At 40.2% G+C, this 16,100-nt stretch overlaps 3 protein-coding genes across 20 annotated transcripts in view; 2 read left to right on the forward strand and 1 right to left on the reverse strand.

Moving 5' to 3' along the window:
* Positions 1-2,013, forward strand: part of Prpf39 (pre-mRNA processing factor 39) — a 26,116-nt gene extending 24,103 nt beyond the window's left edge. For 4 of the 5 annotated variants that reach the window (XM_006240140.4, XM_006240141.4, XM_006240143.4 and 1 more), the window contains one exon: positions 5-2,013. In XM_006240140.4, coding sequence (XP_006240202.1) covers positions 5-61 — 57 coding nt within the window. In that variant the 3' untranslated portion in view covers positions 62-2,013. The remainder of the gene's footprint in view (positions 1-4) is intronic. The other variant, NM_001108026.2, reaches the window with a different exon arrangement.
* Fkbp3 (FKBP prolyl isomerase 3) lies at positions 808-13,213 on the reverse strand. Of its 2 annotated transcripts, NM_001106736.2 has the most exons (7): positions 12,293-12,423; positions 8,663-8,764; positions 7,739-7,846; positions 5,573-5,708; positions 4,563-4,630; positions 2,433-2,530; positions 808-1,314 (listed from the first exon to the last, which is right to left on the reverse strand). In NM_001106736.2, exons 1-7 carry the CDS (start codon positions 12,398-12,400, stop codon positions 1,260-1,262), a joined length of 675 nt encoding a protein of 224 aa, NP_001100206.2. In that variant the 5' UTR covers positions 12,401-12,423; the 3' UTR covers positions 808-1,259. The 2 variants fall into 2 exon arrangements, with proteins under 2 accessions (NP_001100206.2, XP_063117749.1); XM_063261679.1 differs by having other exon boundaries at positions 1,002-2,530; positions 12,293-13,213.
* A 355-nt stretch (positions 13,214-13,568) lies between these two features.
* Fancm (FA complementation group M) overlaps positions 13,569-16,100 on the forward strand; it is a 53,804-nt gene continuing 51,272 nt past the window's right edge. For 8 of the 13 annotated variants that reach the window (XM_063261919.1, XM_063261918.1, XM_056985576.2 and 5 more), the window contains exons 1-2: positions 13,572-14,561; positions 15,251-15,423. In XM_063261919.1, coding sequence (XP_063117989.1) covers positions 14,090-14,561; positions 15,251-15,423 — 645 coding nt within the window. In that variant the 5' untranslated portion in view covers positions 13,572-14,089. Of the gene's footprint in view, positions 14,562-15,250; positions 15,424-16,100 lie in introns of all 13 variants that reach the window. The other 5 variants (XM_056985580.2, XM_063261922.1, XM_056985579.2 and 2 more) reach the window with 3 other exon arrangements.

Genomic DNA, 16,100 nt, shown 5'->3' on the forward strand with positions numbered 1-16,100 from the left:
TCAGTACAATTATCAGAATCCCTGGAATTACGGACAGTATTACCCTCCACCTCCAACCTGAAGGGAACACGTAAATTTCAGATGGCTTATATAAGACAATGTGGAACTATTTTTTTTGAAGGATGTAAAACATAGTATAAGCTTGTTGTATTTGATAATTTGTCTTCCCAGTTTCTGTGTAACATTTATTTTATTTAGTTAATAGCAGGAAATGTCAATTAATAGTGTATCATAGAAATTTTCCTACCATTTTTAAAATTTACTTTTTATTGAAGAACTATTTTTTTTATTTTTATTTTTTATTTTATCGTATCTTTTTGCATTAAATGGTCTAGAATTCTTTTGCAGCTCATGCAGGAGATTTGTAGCCTTAACTGTAGGGGGAAAACTGACTGTAAATCATGTCAGTTAAAAAAGATTTTTTTGGGGAAAAAAAAGGGCTGGTTAGTGAGAATCTTGCCTCCTATAAAAACAGACTTTTAAAAAATTGACTTTTAACCTTAAACCCCAAAGTTATGTATATGTTTTGATTATACTGGGGAATTTGGTTCTAACTGCAGGATAGATGAACTGTTGACATGCACTGCCTTTGACTAGATAATAATGGAGAAAGTGTAATGTCAGCTTCCCCTTAAGAAATGAAATATCAAAGTATGTTTTAGAGTTTGTATCTAGAATATTCATGTAAAACGCAAGCTTTCATTTTGATCAAATTTACCATTTTTGTAATAAAAATTAAGACTCACGCAGCAATTGTTCATGAATTCATTTGGGGGAGGTACACAAAATAGAGATTAACATTTTCTTGAAGTAAACTAAATTTATTATCTTCTTACAAGAATGCTTTAGTTGTTTGGTTTTGTTTCAAGTCCTGTGCCTTTTAACTTTCACCATAAAGTATTATTTTTTACATGTCCTTGACAAAGGCTTGATAAGCAGTTCAACTCTTTGGGCAAAGTCACTAGCTCTTATCCGAATTAGAATACAGAACACAGAATAAGTCAAGACAATCCATGACATTTTTATTGAGCCTTTAGTTTATGAGGTAAAAGGAAAAGCAGCTCTCTTGAATACTTTACATAGCTGTAGGAAAATATTTGAGACTTAAAGGGAGTTACAGGGGATTATGTTTCTCAAAAGTTGAGATCAAGTAAACAAGCTTTAAATTGTTTAAATTTTCCAGTTGATCTTTCCTTACAATAGTAACAAGCTCTAATTAGCCACATTAGGTTTTTATGTTTGCTGATGTACTGGTGGTTTCAGTCAATATCTACTAATTCTACTTCAAAAATGAGCTTGGTATTTGGTGGAATTCTGTGGGAAATGGTCAAGGAAAACTTGAAAAGTGCCTCTCCCCTAACCACTAAACCATAGCACATTAGGGTTGTGAAGTCAGAAGTAAAAGTTCTAGGGAAAGCCAGAGCTTGTACTAGTAACAATCAATCTCTTGACTGTCCTCCTGAGAGGACAGGTTTGTATTTGACTCAGGCTAGCTTGAGTTTCCTAAAAGTAAACTTGATGATCAATACCTCACTAATGCTACCAACACTGTATTTAAAAGATGTATTCATCTACCGTGAATTAAAAGACAAGTTTAGGTGTGCTTGGTGGTGCACAGCTTTAAAGCCCAGCACTTAGGTTCAGAGATGTCTGCCTCTGCCTTCTAAGGAGAGTCTGCTCTCTACAATGCTACCATCTCTAAGAAACAGAAAGTGAGAAGGCTTTCTTTATGCAGTCTTATGATTTCACACGACATGAATTTAACATTTTGAAGACGACAGAGAGAACTTCCAACCTCAAACCTCATTCCTTATCATCTACAATTATAATAGCAAAACTAATTTGGCCAACAAGAATGAAATCAACAGCTAAAACTTAACTTCCCACTTAACTATCAGGTCAATTTAGTCTAAATGGTCTAGAATCATTGACTTTCTGCTTTTGTAATTGTTGACAAATTGGGGCCTATCATAGAAATGCTGTAATCATTAATAAATACTTATAAAATGCTTATTTTTACTGTGGTCTCCTTCATTTTACATGTAGTAAACTGTTTCATTCCTATAACACAAAGCGAGAAAGGGAAAAAAAGAACAGAACAAAGTCTGACTACTTGCACTGACAGAAAATACCAGTACCAGTCAGTCAGTATCACGTTCCTGTATCCTCAACCAGGGCAAAGGAAGACTGTCCACATCAGGAAGACTAGAAAGGAATCGTGATTTGGTGGATTACTTCAACAGCATTTTTCATCTCTCCAGGTGGTCTTAAAAACATTTACTCTATGCTTGTGTCTTATCCTATACATTCCCATAACATGCTAATGGAGGTCTAAGAACAACTTGTGGGCCTAAGAATCTGGAATTCGGGTTAAAAGGCTTGGTGGCAAACTTGGGGTGGGGAGGGTGTGTGCTACAAAGGAAAAAGGATACTTGGCGTCCGGCTGTCCTTTCTTTCCATAGGCCCATTCTGGTTCAATCTCCAGTCGAGCCTTTTCTCCTTTGCTCATAGTTAAGAGTGCTTCATCCCACTAAAAGCAAAATAAATTTTTGTCAATTTTTTCAAAAAACATGTAATCAGAGTGATAGATATACCTATTTTTAATTCTATTAGGGATGGAGATGGCTCAGAAGTTAATGGGAACTTAGTGAGGACAAGACTTCAGTTCTCAGAACCCACATCAAACAGCTCCTCCTGAAGAAACCCCCTCTTTTTTAACCTTTATGAATATTTATACACATAGCATATACAAAACACAAAATATCTGTGTGTGTGTTTTGAGACAAACTCTGGTCTATGTAGCCCTGGCTTGACTCCCCTGAAGGCTCCACTCAGCCTTTGTTGAGTTAGAGAGCAAACCTTGTACTTGTCAATCAAGCTACACCTTCACAACTAAAACATTTGACTTGGTGTTTTGTATTATTTTTGAGTTCTATATAAGAGTCTTAGACATACAGAAAGCAGTATGTCATTTTTTATAGCTACACTAAGCATTTTGGTTATAATCATTTGAATTTTTGAGGAACTTTAATTTGAACAATGGATAGGGTTCATCCTACTAAGTCTAACATTCTTAAGATTTACTTTGTTATTTCCCATATGCTTGTGCAAACAAAAGCATTCTATTTATAGAAGGAAGAAATAATTCCTGTTTCTGCAAGTATTTCAGTGGAATACATGTTTTCATTATAGGTGACAAAAAGGCTGTATTTTATAGAAAGCCTAAATGTGAAAGGTTGTTTAAGGTTGTTTTCTGACACAGTATCTTACTAAGAAAAATAGTAAAAACTTATATATAGGCACAAGTGTATGAGTCCCTATTATATTAAATTATACTCAGTTTATACCTCTGGGGTTTGTAAATATTGTTTTTTTTTTTTTTTTCAGACAGGGTCTCTGTAGCCCTGGGTTTGCCTGCACTTGTTATCTAGGAGGGGCTGACTTAGAGATCTATCTACATCTTCCTATATATGCTAGGTATAAGCCTGCATGCCAGGCCCAGGATATTAGGAAACTGACACGTGGAAAACTTGTACCAGATCAGCCAGTAAGGATAGTACGATGTCTGTCTGACTTCAAAGATTATTTTTGTTGTATCACCAACCCTAATTTTTGGACTTTAAAAAAATGTCTGTGTGTTGTGGTAGAGTGAATGAGAATGTCCCCTAAAGGGTCATTTAGGTGCATAGTCCCCAGCTGATGACTGTAAGGATAAAGAAAGTGGCTGAAGAGATGGCTCAATGGTTAAGAATGCTCTTCCCAGAGGATTCTCGTTCAGTTCCCTGAACCCACATGGCAGCTCACAACTGTCTGTAAATCCAGCTCCAGGGCATTCAACACCCTCACATGAAATATATGCAGGAAAGATACCAATGTATATAGAATTAAAAAATCATTAAAAAAAAAAAAAGTGTGGCCTTGTTTGGAGGAGGTATGTTGAGGTTTCAAAAGCCCCTTCCAGGCCCAGTTTCCTGCCTGGTACCTGCTGATGAGGATATAAAAATCTCAGCTACTATTTCAGCACCCTGTCTTTATGCTCCTGGCTATGAGGTCAATGAACTAATGCAACCTTGCCTTTTTATAAGGGTTGCCTTGGTCATGGTGTTCGTTCATAGCTACAGATCTAAGGTACACTTACAGTTTAATCAAGGTATGCTTTCTTTCTTTCTTAAAGATTTATTTATTTTATGTATGTGAGTACACTGTAGCTGTCTTCAGACACACCAGGAGAGGGCATCAGATCTTACTACAGATGGCTGTGAGCCACCATGTGGTTGCTGGGTTGAACTCAGTACCTCTGGAAGAGCAGTCAGTGCTCTTGACCACTGAGCCATCTCTCTAGCCCAAGGTATGCTTTCATATGCTAAGCAGTGTTCCTTCACAAAGCTGCTCTCTTTCCCCACAGTCAAAACTTTTTAGAGCCTTACACCACAAACAACACATATTTAGAATACCTATCCCTTCAACAGAGGAATGGATACAAAAATTGTGGTACAACTACTCAGCTGTCAAAACAATGAGTTCACAGAATACCTATATACTCATTTGCCATCTTTACTTACTCCTCTGATAACCTTGCCTACTCCAACCTTAAAACTTAAAGGCTTGGCATTTTTCTTCTTCTTTGAACCTGCAAAATAGATTTTCCTTTTAATCACATACTTTTGTTTTAATTATGCTCTAAACTGTAATATTAGGCACTTAAGAACTACACCAAAAGTTACAAAAGTAATCTTAAAACATTTGAAGTATGTTTTGTGCTGCATGCATGCATGCATACCCATACATTTTCGCTAACTAACAGGTTCATGTAACCTCAAGGTGAACACACAAAAGCAGAGGATCAGGACTACTAAATAACATGCCCTATTGCCTTCTTTCTTCCAGCGAGGGAGAATCTTACTGCACAGCTGGGCTACAACTTCTGATCCTAACCTGGCCTTTTGTCTCCAGAGTGCTGGCATTAAGGATATCAGCTACCACATATCCAGCTCATTTTTAATCTTTTACATTAAAACCCTAAAGCGTTTTCACTCTTCAATTAACTACTCAGCCCCATGGGAGTGAGGAATTTGTTCCTATAAAAAAAAGCATTAATATTTGCTTTACTTTTTGCTTTACTAACTTGATACTGAGGCTTGGTCCCCAATGTCACTATGTTGAAAGTTTGAGGGGACCTTTAAGAGGTATTATATGCATAATATTAATGCTTTTTTTTATAGGAACAAATTCCTCACTCCCATGGGGCTGAGTAGTTAATTGAAGAGTGCACTATTGGCAAAGTAGGCAGAGAGTACTGACCTCCCTCAATCATGGCCACACAAGTACCCAGGAGTGGAGAGGATACCACTTCCACTGTTCTTGGAGTGCCACAACTGACAGCCAAACCAAAGCTCTAACAAGTTCAAGAGATCTAAAACAGACAAAACTTTCAAGTTCCTCATCCTTTGCTTGCCAAATAATCAAGATTAGCTAACCAGCAACCCATGAACGGTAAACATCAGGGAAAAGTAAAAGCAAAGGAGGTGAAGAAGGCATGCCATTTGTCTACCACACAAAAGTCAACACTTACTTGTTTGAATGTTAGTATCAAAAACAGTTCCATCTGGGAGTGTTCCTGTATACCAGCAGTGAACAACATCTCCCTTTTTAGGAAAGTTGGTTTTATCTCCCTTTTTTAGAACGGATTTTGTATATTTGGGTGGACCCTAAAATTAAATGCATATAGTTATTTATGTCCTTTTAAAAAGACAACTAATATTATCAAAGTCAGATCAGAGTGATAAACTACCAGTAGCCAACACCTATAAGAAACTTTCAATTCAACAATGAGAATACTATTCAAACACAAGGCCATAACTGAACGTTATATAACTTAGAGCATCTTTGGAAACTTAAGGCATGACTGTGTTCATCATTCCATAAAGTCTCAGAAAACTACTACTAAATTCCCAAGGCATTATGATACCCCTGACACACACAATCAAACAAAATTTGATTTGTACAGGCACCAATAATTGTATTACTAGATTTTTTCCATCCTAGATAATGAAGATAAAAAGTTATGCTGCCACTATCCACAACCTGTATATGACCCCTAAAGAATCTTAGATGGACCCAGGAATGGTGGCACACACCTTTAATCCTAGCACTCAAAGAGGCAGACAGCATATCTGTGAACCCAAGGCTAGCCTGATAAACATTTTGAGTTCCAGGCCAGTCAGTAACAAGATGAGATATACAAAAGAAATACATCTTGTGAGCCACATGAGTACCCATTCGAGTAATAAATTGTATTCTGATTTTTAAAATACTGTCTTGTAACTTTGGCCAAGAATTGACCAGCTTCACATGAATTTGTGCTCATTTCTTTACTATTTTTCCTTTGTCGTTCCAAAGTATAACAGATGAGTACAGGTTTAGTAAGGGAGAGATCTAGAAAGAAGGAGAAAATGTATTTTTGACTTCAATATTCCCAACTTAATAACATAAAACAAGAGCCTTTATTTTCTTTCTCTTTTTTTTGAGAGTCTTATTTCTACACAGGAAAATAAAAAAATTAAGTATTCACAGAGCTTCTACATGTCAAAGCTACAGGTCTTAAAAATAACCCTTTAAGATTCTTTGAATTGCTTCTGGCTCTTAAGAAATTGTGTTTTTACTAGAAAAATCTTTCTATACAAATTTTGGGGGGCCAAGGTATGACTACATAGCCTTTGCTATCTTGGTACTCACTATTGTAGACCAGGCTGACCTTGAAGTCACAGAGATCTGCCTTCCTCTGCCTCCTGAGTGTTAGGATTAAAAATATATACCACCACTGGTTCTTAACTCTTCAACAATCTATTATTCGGTCTTATAATAAATTCATCCAAATTGCTTTATGTGTACATACCTACAGATATTAATTTGTGCTTTCTGACCAAGAGGAAAAAAAGCTATGAAATTACCTGGCTTTAATCACATAACTATCTGACTTTACTACACCTTAACTTACACTCTGTGAAAACATACCCAAATGCTTTAAAAGTTGATACTGACTGCTGCAATGGAATGAGCTTATTATAGCTGAACTTAACAATTCTTGTACTGGTTAAGGCACAAAAATCAAGAGTTTGAAACCAACCTAAACTACAAAGTAAAATGTATCTCACCAACAAAAAGATTTTATCCGATTCTTCAAACTTTATACAGCAATGTAAAACTTGAGCTGGGGAAGATAGGACATGAGCTCACATCTTGAAACCAGGCATGGACTGTTTCCATAGCTAGGCACACTATGTTCATTAGAAAGGCTAAAAATAACAAAGTTTCTTTATTCAGCCTGACTTGGCTACAGAATCAGGTTCTTAAAATAGTTCAGAAAGCTTGGGAGCTCTAGCCAGAAGCTACCAGCTCTTTGTCTTATTTCTATACTAGGATAGGGAGTCACTATAGTCCAAATCACTATAGTCCAAATCACAGCTTAGTTCTAAAAAAGTGGCTGCATTCAACCATGCCTCAGTTTATTTTGAGACTTAAAGCAAATGTTAGGTGGGCTTCAAGGTGGGGGTATAAATGACTTCTAGTCAAGTGATGGGGGGCCAGCCTGTACAACTTAGTGAAGCCCTTCTCAAACTAAAATAAGTACTTGCGATTAGCTCAATGGCATAACATTTGTCTACCATTCATGAGGTCCTAGGTTCAATCCCTAGTATGCATAAAGAAGACAAAGGAGAAAGGTAAAATGTATACAAACCTCATCAAGGGTCTCTTCAGACTTGGAATCTTTCTGTTTATCATCATTAAGCTTCACGTTTTTCACCTGTTCAGATACTTTACTTATAGTTTCAGTACCCTTGAAACGCTGTTAAAAAATTATAAAATGAGTACTGAAGACTAATAACTAGGAAGAGTATCTAGAGTTCCCTTTCAGGAAATGAGCATTCTGAAATGAAGACACAATATCCCTCAATGAGTGTAACAAAAGTCAACTTTCCAAGGGGATCACCTGAAAACAAAGTCAGTAACTCTTGACCCTTAAACCACTACATGATACAAATTCTAAACAAGCATCATGACCTTCAGACAAGCAACTAGAGATGTATGCGCTCATAGCTCTTCCTTAAAAATTTTTTCTTGTAAATGATAATCACTTTACAGTAAACAAATGTTAAAACTCTTTAAAAATCTGTTTTTCTTAAAGGCTTATCTAAACCAGTGAATTCTTTAACAAGAGTGTAGAGAATGTCACCTGACTTAATGGATTTATTACTTAAGAATTTAATCTGGTTCCTTTAAAAATACCCCAAGGGCTGGAGAAATGGCTCAGTAGTTAAGATGGCTGTTCTTCTAAAGGTCTTCCCAGCAACCACATGGCGGCGGCTCACAACCATCTGTAATGGGATCTGATGCCCTCTTCTGGTGTGTCTGAAGACAGCTACTCATATACATAAATCTTTATAAAGAAAACATCCAATTAAAAGAAAATAGCCCAAAAACTGAACTGTGTTTTAAATTAGCCTTGCTTGATATGACAGAAAGCCCAATTATGATCACAGCTAAGAAAAACTACAGGTGGGAAAACCCCAACTTACCCTTCAAAAAGAAAACTGTACTTAAAATTTGTGTATAGAAATAAGATTTCTAAATGAAATTCTCTTACTAGGATATTATCACTTACCTTACTTTCAAAAAGATGGTTGTAGGCAGTAACCAAATGGTCCTTATTAGCAGTTTTAGCTACGTTCTTTATGTTTCCCAGTAATTTATGTTCTGCAAGAAACTACAAAGAAAAAAGCTTATTAGTTCAACCATTTTCCCTCAAGTGGAAAGGATCTAAAAGTAGAAATGGAGTCTGGAACTGAGGCTCTAACTCAAGAAGTAGAGGGCTTGACTGTCACACACAAACCACTGGGCTCTGTTCCACACACCACATAAACTGCATTTGCACACCTTAAATCCCTGCACTGAGAGGCAGCAAGGCCATGGCCAGGTATACAGTGAAATTCACCACCAGGCTGAGATACATGAGACCCTGACTCAAGGAAAGAAAAGAAAATGGAGCCTGCCATGATTCTACTCTGAGGCAGGAGGATCCCTTGAGCTCACAAATTCAAGACCAGTCTGGTCAGATAGTAAGGAGATAAAAGTTGGTATCCCTGTCTTAAAACCTAGAAACTTAGAAACAATCTTTTTGTGCTAGCTGCTATGATTTTTAATAGTAATAATGAAGAAATAAAGCAAACACTATTTTTAATCTCATTCTTAAAAAGCAGATTTTAAAATCAGGTATTAAAGGGCAAGATCTATATAGTACATATGGGAGACAGACTCATTCTAACCTTTCTCCCATTACAGAATACACAGAAAAGATTACCTAGACATCTAGCATACGATAAGCAGTTGCTCCTGATAGAGTGCTTTCTGCCATGCCTTTGGAAGCCTCAATCCTTGTCCGGAATGGCTACCAGGAACTATTTACAACCCACTATCTGGACTAAAATCTTACTACCTTAGTCTGGAGACCAAGCTTTTCAAAGAACAGTGTTTAGGCCTAGAGGATAGTCTGATGACCTGAGTTTAATCCATGTGCCCTGAACTGGAGAGAACAGGCTCCCGAAAGCTGTCTTCTGAGCCCCCCCCCCACACACACACACACAGAGTAAGGTCTAAAAGACCCAGGTTCTCTACAGTACAAGATTAGCAGAAGTATAAATTGATGTGGAATAGTCTGTCACATTGCACAAGCCTGGATTTGATCCCCAGAGCCCACACCCAGAGAACTGATTCTTACAAGTTGTCCTCTGAACTCCACAAGTGTCACGGCACTCATGCCCACACACATTAAGCCAATATATAAATATAAATGTAAAATAACAAAGCATCTTCAAGACTGAGTCAGGATGGAGAGCTCTGGGCCAACTTTATGTTCCCAGTAAGACTGTCTCAAGAAGCAAAAAGTAAGCAACAACAAAAGTTAAAAAAAAAAAAAAAATCAATAAATTCATAGTATGTTCATCTTAAAATCTGGTGAAGGTTAAAAACCTTGTGTTTAAAAACCCAATTTTTAAAACACCTTTGTGTGTTTGTGAGTGCCTATGGACACACAAAAAGCATGCATGGTATGTTCAAGTCAGAATTCCATATGCGGGCGTTGCTCTCCATGTTAAGACAGGTTCTTTCTTACAGGCTCACTGGCCTAAGAGCTTCCAAGGATTCTCTAGTCTCCATTTCCCATGAGACATTGTGAGTATAGGCACATACTCCCTCCTACAGCTTCAGAGTGGTCCTGGGCATCCTAACATAACATCACACTTGTAAGCCATTTCTCCAGCCCTTTATTCCAGTCTCCTTCCTTTACTGTATTTGGAAGTTCTGAACCTCCAAATCTTCTTATTTTCTCAAGCTGTCTCCTGCACCAAAGAGTTCTGTAAGCTACTTTTTGTTTTTGTCTCCACTGCATTTTTCTGTCTTTACCTTTTCTCTCCTTCCTCTCTGTTTGTAACCCTGCCCAGCCTAGAATTTACTGTGGAGTCCAGGCTGACCTGGAACTCAGATCTACCTGCCTCTAGGATTAAAGGCATAGACCACCAAGACCTCTACTACTATAAAAAACTGATTTTAACTGATGAAGGACTGTTGAAAGGAGATAAAAGCTGGTTATATAGAATAATCAGTTACTTCAACACTCTTGTTATTTCTTTGAGATTCCAGAAAAATATCTAAAATACAACTATTTAATGTTTTATGATTAACAAAAATAATGACCATCAACTAATTTAGGTAAGAGAATGATCACTGGGGAAAAGAAATTATTACAAAACTGTTATTTGTTTCAAGTCCCTTGAAATTGTCCAAGTCAGGTCAGCGTAGCCTAAGAGTCTAAAAGAAGGGAAAAAATTAAAAACTTTACATTTTACAGTGGGATAAATAAGCTGTTTAAAGACAGCTTAGAGAAGTACAGTATTCAGGTATTAAATGCCTAACTCTACTGCTGAAAATTATAATGGCTTAAGAGACTATCCAGTAAAATGATATACAGGTCTATCTGCAAGGGTGTCTTTCCCTTTCACCCTTGCGTATTCATTCAAACACAGGTCTCCAGGTTACTGCACATGCTCCAAAATATGGGCTGAACCATATCCTGATGCCATGTGTGAGAGTTCCTGAATCTCCCAACGAGATCTTAAGTGAAAAAACAATCTTTTCAAAGGAACCCAGAAACTTTTTTAAACTGAAATAGCAGGACTCTAAAAACACAGGCATGAATAGGTGAATGATGACTGGAAAATACGCATTTAAATGTCTGTCACCAAATTCATTTTCACTTTGGAATCACACAACACTCACTATTTTGACATTTTAGATTCTGGAAAACTGTAGGAAAACCTAATTTAGGCCGCACTTTCTATTTCTGAACAGTAGATATGTGCACAACGTGTACCATCATTCAACAATTTAGCTGAGGTATGGAACAGGACATATATGGCGCAGGGCTGTTATCCCTAGCACTTTCGAGGTGAATGTGAGGTGAGTGTGAGGCTAGTCTGGGCTATGTAAGATGCTGCCTCCAAAACACATTAAGGAGTTGGGGGGTGAGGGTGGACGGAATGAATGACCCTTTCTGAAGGACAAGAAGTCAAAGTCTAACAAAATAATCCTGTGACTACAAAATGGGTGGCTAATATGCAGACAAGGCTGAAAACTGCATTATACAACTAGAATTTTTCAAATCTGCGTGCTTATAATCATAGAAGACCACAATATTAAAAATTCGCATTTAATTCCCCTAAGGTATTTTGTAAAAGGCTTTGGAACGAAAAAGTTAAAACACTAATACATGGGTTTTTGAAAATCACAGATTATAGTTCATTGTATTTAGGACCAGTGTATTTAATACACTGGTAAGACAAACAAGATGCACACGAGACTCCCTCACAGCTTTACACCCCTCCCATTTCCCAGTGGCCAGCACACTCTGAGCCCGGGAAGCATGCACTCCCCGTTCCTCGCCCCCGCCTGAGACGCCAACATTTCAAGGTTCCTTTTTCTCAGGTCCTCGGCCCTCACAGATCCCAACTGAGATTTAAATCTACGATCGCAGCTCCTTGGCCTAGGAAACAAGGGCTGATCCCCGCAGAAACTGGGGCGGCCCAAGGGGTGGGAGCTCACGCGGGCCGCTCGGGCCTGGCCAGCACGGGCCACAGAAGGCGAGGGCGGGGGCACGGAGGAATCCGGTATGTAAGGCATCTCCGGGGGGGTGAAGTGGCCCCGGGACGCCCCAGCCCGGCCGCCCAGAAGCCTTTGGTACCGAATCTGAACCGTGATCCTGCAGAAACTTGATAATGTCCTTCTTGGGCAGCTGCTCGCTGCGCAGCTGCTCCACGGTCCATGCACGCTGCGGAACAGCCGCCGCCATCTTCCCCCGCTGCTGCTGCTGCACTGAGCCAGCCCGCCTCAGCCCGGCGCTGCCCCGCCCCCAGGGCGTGGCCCGGGTTTGCGCCACGCTCTAGGGGTGGGTCCTATGCCTTGCTGAGTCAGCCCACATATTCTACGCAGCCCCACCCCTGAAGCGTGGCCTGGGCATGCGCCATGCTCGAGGGGGCGGGACTTCTGCCATTCTTAGTCTTCTTGGGGCCTGCAGGGAAACTCAGGGGCGGGGCCGCCGTCGTCCTAAAGGGGATTGAGACGTGGGCTAGGGTGATGTCAAGGCTGGGTTGTGAGAGCCTTGTTGAGTAGAAAGATCTGTGGTAGTCGGTTAGCCTGATGAACGCAGTGATGATGTCAAAGCTTATTTTGACGCTTTCTAAGCCCCACCTGTTTATTATTTACGGCCTACTACGTCTTTAAAAGTACAGATTGTAAACTCTTTAAAGAAAATAACAGCATTCGAGTTTTCTGTTTCGTTTTATCTAGTTCTATTCTAATCTTATCTAAATTGACTTAGTACTTGTCCATCAAACAATTTTCACAAAACTAAATGGAAACCTCCCCCAACAGAGTTTTGCCTACAAATTTAGAAGCTTGAATAAAACAATGCAATTAAGCTACACTTAAAATACATCTTTCCGATACAGCAGGAGCTACGTGTGTTTGTACTTTGCTTCAGTAACTGAGGGAACAGAGATTTACTAAAATTGTACTGGTACCCAAGTCTGAAAGCAGAAAGCTATGACTAACAGAACTGCACAAGAACGCTTACTGCTCTAAATCTGTATGCCTGAAGCACTCAGGAGCCTGTATAGCCCTTTACAAGCTGAGGCAGGACATTGGCCAGCTCAAGACCATTTTGATCTACATGCTCAGTTCCAGACCAGAGTGAGCCTCCGAGCAAGACCTTTGTGTGAAACAAGAACATACGGAGGGAAACAGAAAAAGAAATACCATGACAAAAATTTGTTTTAGTTTCTCAATACAGAGCCAGATTACATTCACTTTCTTTAGACAGGCAAAACATTAAAGTTGCCATTTGTAACATGAGACTGCATTTTCTCAGGATAAATGGAGAAAAATATTAATTATTTAACTCTACTTTTGCTTTTACTCTCATCTTCAGGTTTAAATATTCAATCATTTTACGGTCACAATGGATGCTTGCCCTGGGATCACAAAGTTATGTATCTTAACATTGTATGTAGTAGTATCAGGTTAACAGTGATACCTCATTTGAAGAAGAGCAAAAACTACATTCTATTTACTCATGTTACTCTTGGCCTAGCAACTCTGGTAACCAAGGATAACCTTGACCTCATGATTCTCCAGACATCACCTCAGGCCAGAGCCACCACTCCAGGTTTGAGAATACATTTAAACCCGCTAGGGAAAGGGAAGAGTACAAAACAAAACAAAACTTGCAAAGGCGACTAAATCCAGACACTCGCCCAACTTCGCTCAACACGCATGCGTTTCAGCTGGTTTCCGGAATGGCAACCAATCATCTTCCTGCTGCAAAGTCGGCGGCGGATTCTTCAACCCGACCGGCTGCGGCCAGTCCCGCCCCCCGGGTTCCACTGTGTCACTGGCGGGAGACTGATGGGCGTCCGATCCGTGTCGGTTGCACCGCGGTCCGGGCGGCTTCCTCAGCGGAGCCCCGCTGCTGCTGGGCATCATGAGCGGACGGCAGAGAACGCTCTTCCAGACGTGGGGCCCGAGCCTCGTGCGAGGCGCCGGCGCTCCGGGCTGCGGCCAGCCGCGCTCGCCCGCGGTGACGGAGTCTCTCCCGGAGGAGGACGATGAGGTGCTGTTGGTGGCAGCGTACGAGGCTGAACAGCAACTGGATCCCGGGGATGGCGGCTTCTGCGCGGCTGCGGGCGCCCTGTGGATCTACCCCACCAATTGCCCCGTGCGCGACTACCAGCTGGACATCTCCAGGACCGCGCTGTTCTGCAACACCCTGGTGTGCTTGCCCACCGGTCTGGGGAAGACCTTTATTGCCGCCGTGGTCATGTATAATTTCTACCGCTGGTTCCCTTCTGGCAAGGTGGTTTTCATGGCACCCACGAAGCCCCTGGTGACACAGCAGATGGAAGCCTGCTTCCACGTGATGGGTATTCCACAGTCTCACATGGCTGAAATGACAGGTATCTCAGACAAACGAGGCTTCTGGGGAAAGGCCTGCTCTTGTGGAAATAGCTATGCAGGCAGATTCCCCAGTGCAAATGTGTTCATTTTACATTCTTTACCAAAAGACGTCGTCTGTCGGTAGCAAAGCCCAGTCTGATGCATAAGCTTTCTCTAGTTACTTTCAGAGGTATCTTGTAAATTGCCAGGGTTTTGAAACATTTGTGTGTGGAGGTGGAGGGGTAAGCTGAACATATTTCTTGGCATCCTTTCTGAGGAGTATTTCCCGGTTGAAGAATTTGCTTTTCTCCAGATCTTATATTCTTCTGCAGGAATTCTCTAAAAACATTGTCATTGCAGTTATAGATAACTTATAGTTATAGTCGGCTTTGACCCTTGGGTTGCATCAGAGCTCCAAGATATAACATGATGATTGTCCAATTTCTCTCCCTTTAAGTAGACTACCAGAGCATGAGTGTATTCAGAAAGTAGGCCAGGCTGTTTAGTCTATAGATGATGGTCTGAAGCTTCACTGCCCTGCGGTGTGTTTCTTCACTTTTGTTTTGAGACAGGGTTTTGCTGTATGCCTTGAATTTCATATGTAGAACAAGCTAGCCTTGAACTTACAGATGACTTACCTCAAGCTCCAGAGTCCTGGATGACAGGGGACTGCCCCCACACCCTACTCCACTGTCACTTTTATTCACAGGTTCAACTCAAGCTGTCAACAGGAAGGAGATATGGTCTAGCAGGAGGGTTCTTTTTCTTACACCTCAAGTTATGGTAAATGACCTGACTAGAGGGGCTGTCCCTGCTGCCCATGTAAAGTGTCTTGTGGTTGATGAAGCTCATAAGGCTCTTGGGAACTACGCTTACTGCCAGGTAATCATTTTGTCAAATGCATATATTGTTAAGGGACATTTGGGGAAGTAAGTCTCAGTGATGGGAAATATTGCTACTGTGATTATAAAAGCCTTGCATTCACTCTGTCAGAGCGGAGGGTGATGGGAAATCCACTCCTTTGTCCATTCAGATCTGTGTTTGCTGCCCCCCTTTCTTTTTTCTTTTTCTTCCCCCTTTAAACTCCCAGCCCTTCTCTCCTTTTCTTTCTTTCTCTTTTTTCTTTTATGAGACAGCATCTCTCTATGTAACTTTGCTGGCCTAGAACTCACTATGTAGACCAGGCTGGCCTTGAACTTTAGAGCTCTGCTGGCCTCTGCTAGAACTACTGGCATATGCTACCACACTGAGCACTGCTATCTTCTTAACTTTAACAGGCCATTAATGTCAGATGTGGGTTCCGTTTCTTGCCTTCCTTCCTAATAAGAATCTCCAGCTTTAAGAATTTGCTCTTTGGGGCTGGAGAGATGGCTCAGAGGTTAAGAGCACCCAACTGCTCTTCCAGAGGTCATGAGTTCAATTCCCAGCAACCACATGGTGGCTCACAACCATCTGTAATGGGATCTGATGACCTCTTCTGGTGTGTCTGAAGATAGCGAAGGTGCACTCATATAGATAAAATAAAATCAATAATTCTTTAAAAATAAATAAATAAACAA

The sequence above is a fragment of the Rattus norvegicus genome, chromosome 6 (assembly GCF_036323735.1).
Source record: "Rattus norvegicus strain BN/NHsdMcwi chromosome 6, GRCr8, whole genome shotgun sequence".
In the NCBI taxonomy this organism is placed as follows: domain Eukaryota; kingdom Metazoa; phylum Chordata; class Mammalia; order Rodentia; family Muridae; genus Rattus; species Rattus norvegicus.

Bases quoted from the DNA above. Each gene is read 5' to 3' on its own strand.
- Fkbp3 (XM_063261679.1), bottom strand. From the start codon at position 12,400: ATGGCGGCGGCTGTTCCGCAGCGTGCATGGACCGTGGAGCAGCTGCGC. The intron at 7,847-8,662 runs GTAAGTGATAAT...ATTTTTTAACAG, and splicing joins ACCATCTTTTTGAAAGTAAG to CGTTTCAAGGGTACTGAAAC. The intron at 4,631-5,572 runs GTAAGTGTTGAC...TCTATTTTGCAG, and splicing joins TGATACTAACATTCAAACAA to GTTCAAAGAAGAAGAAAAAT.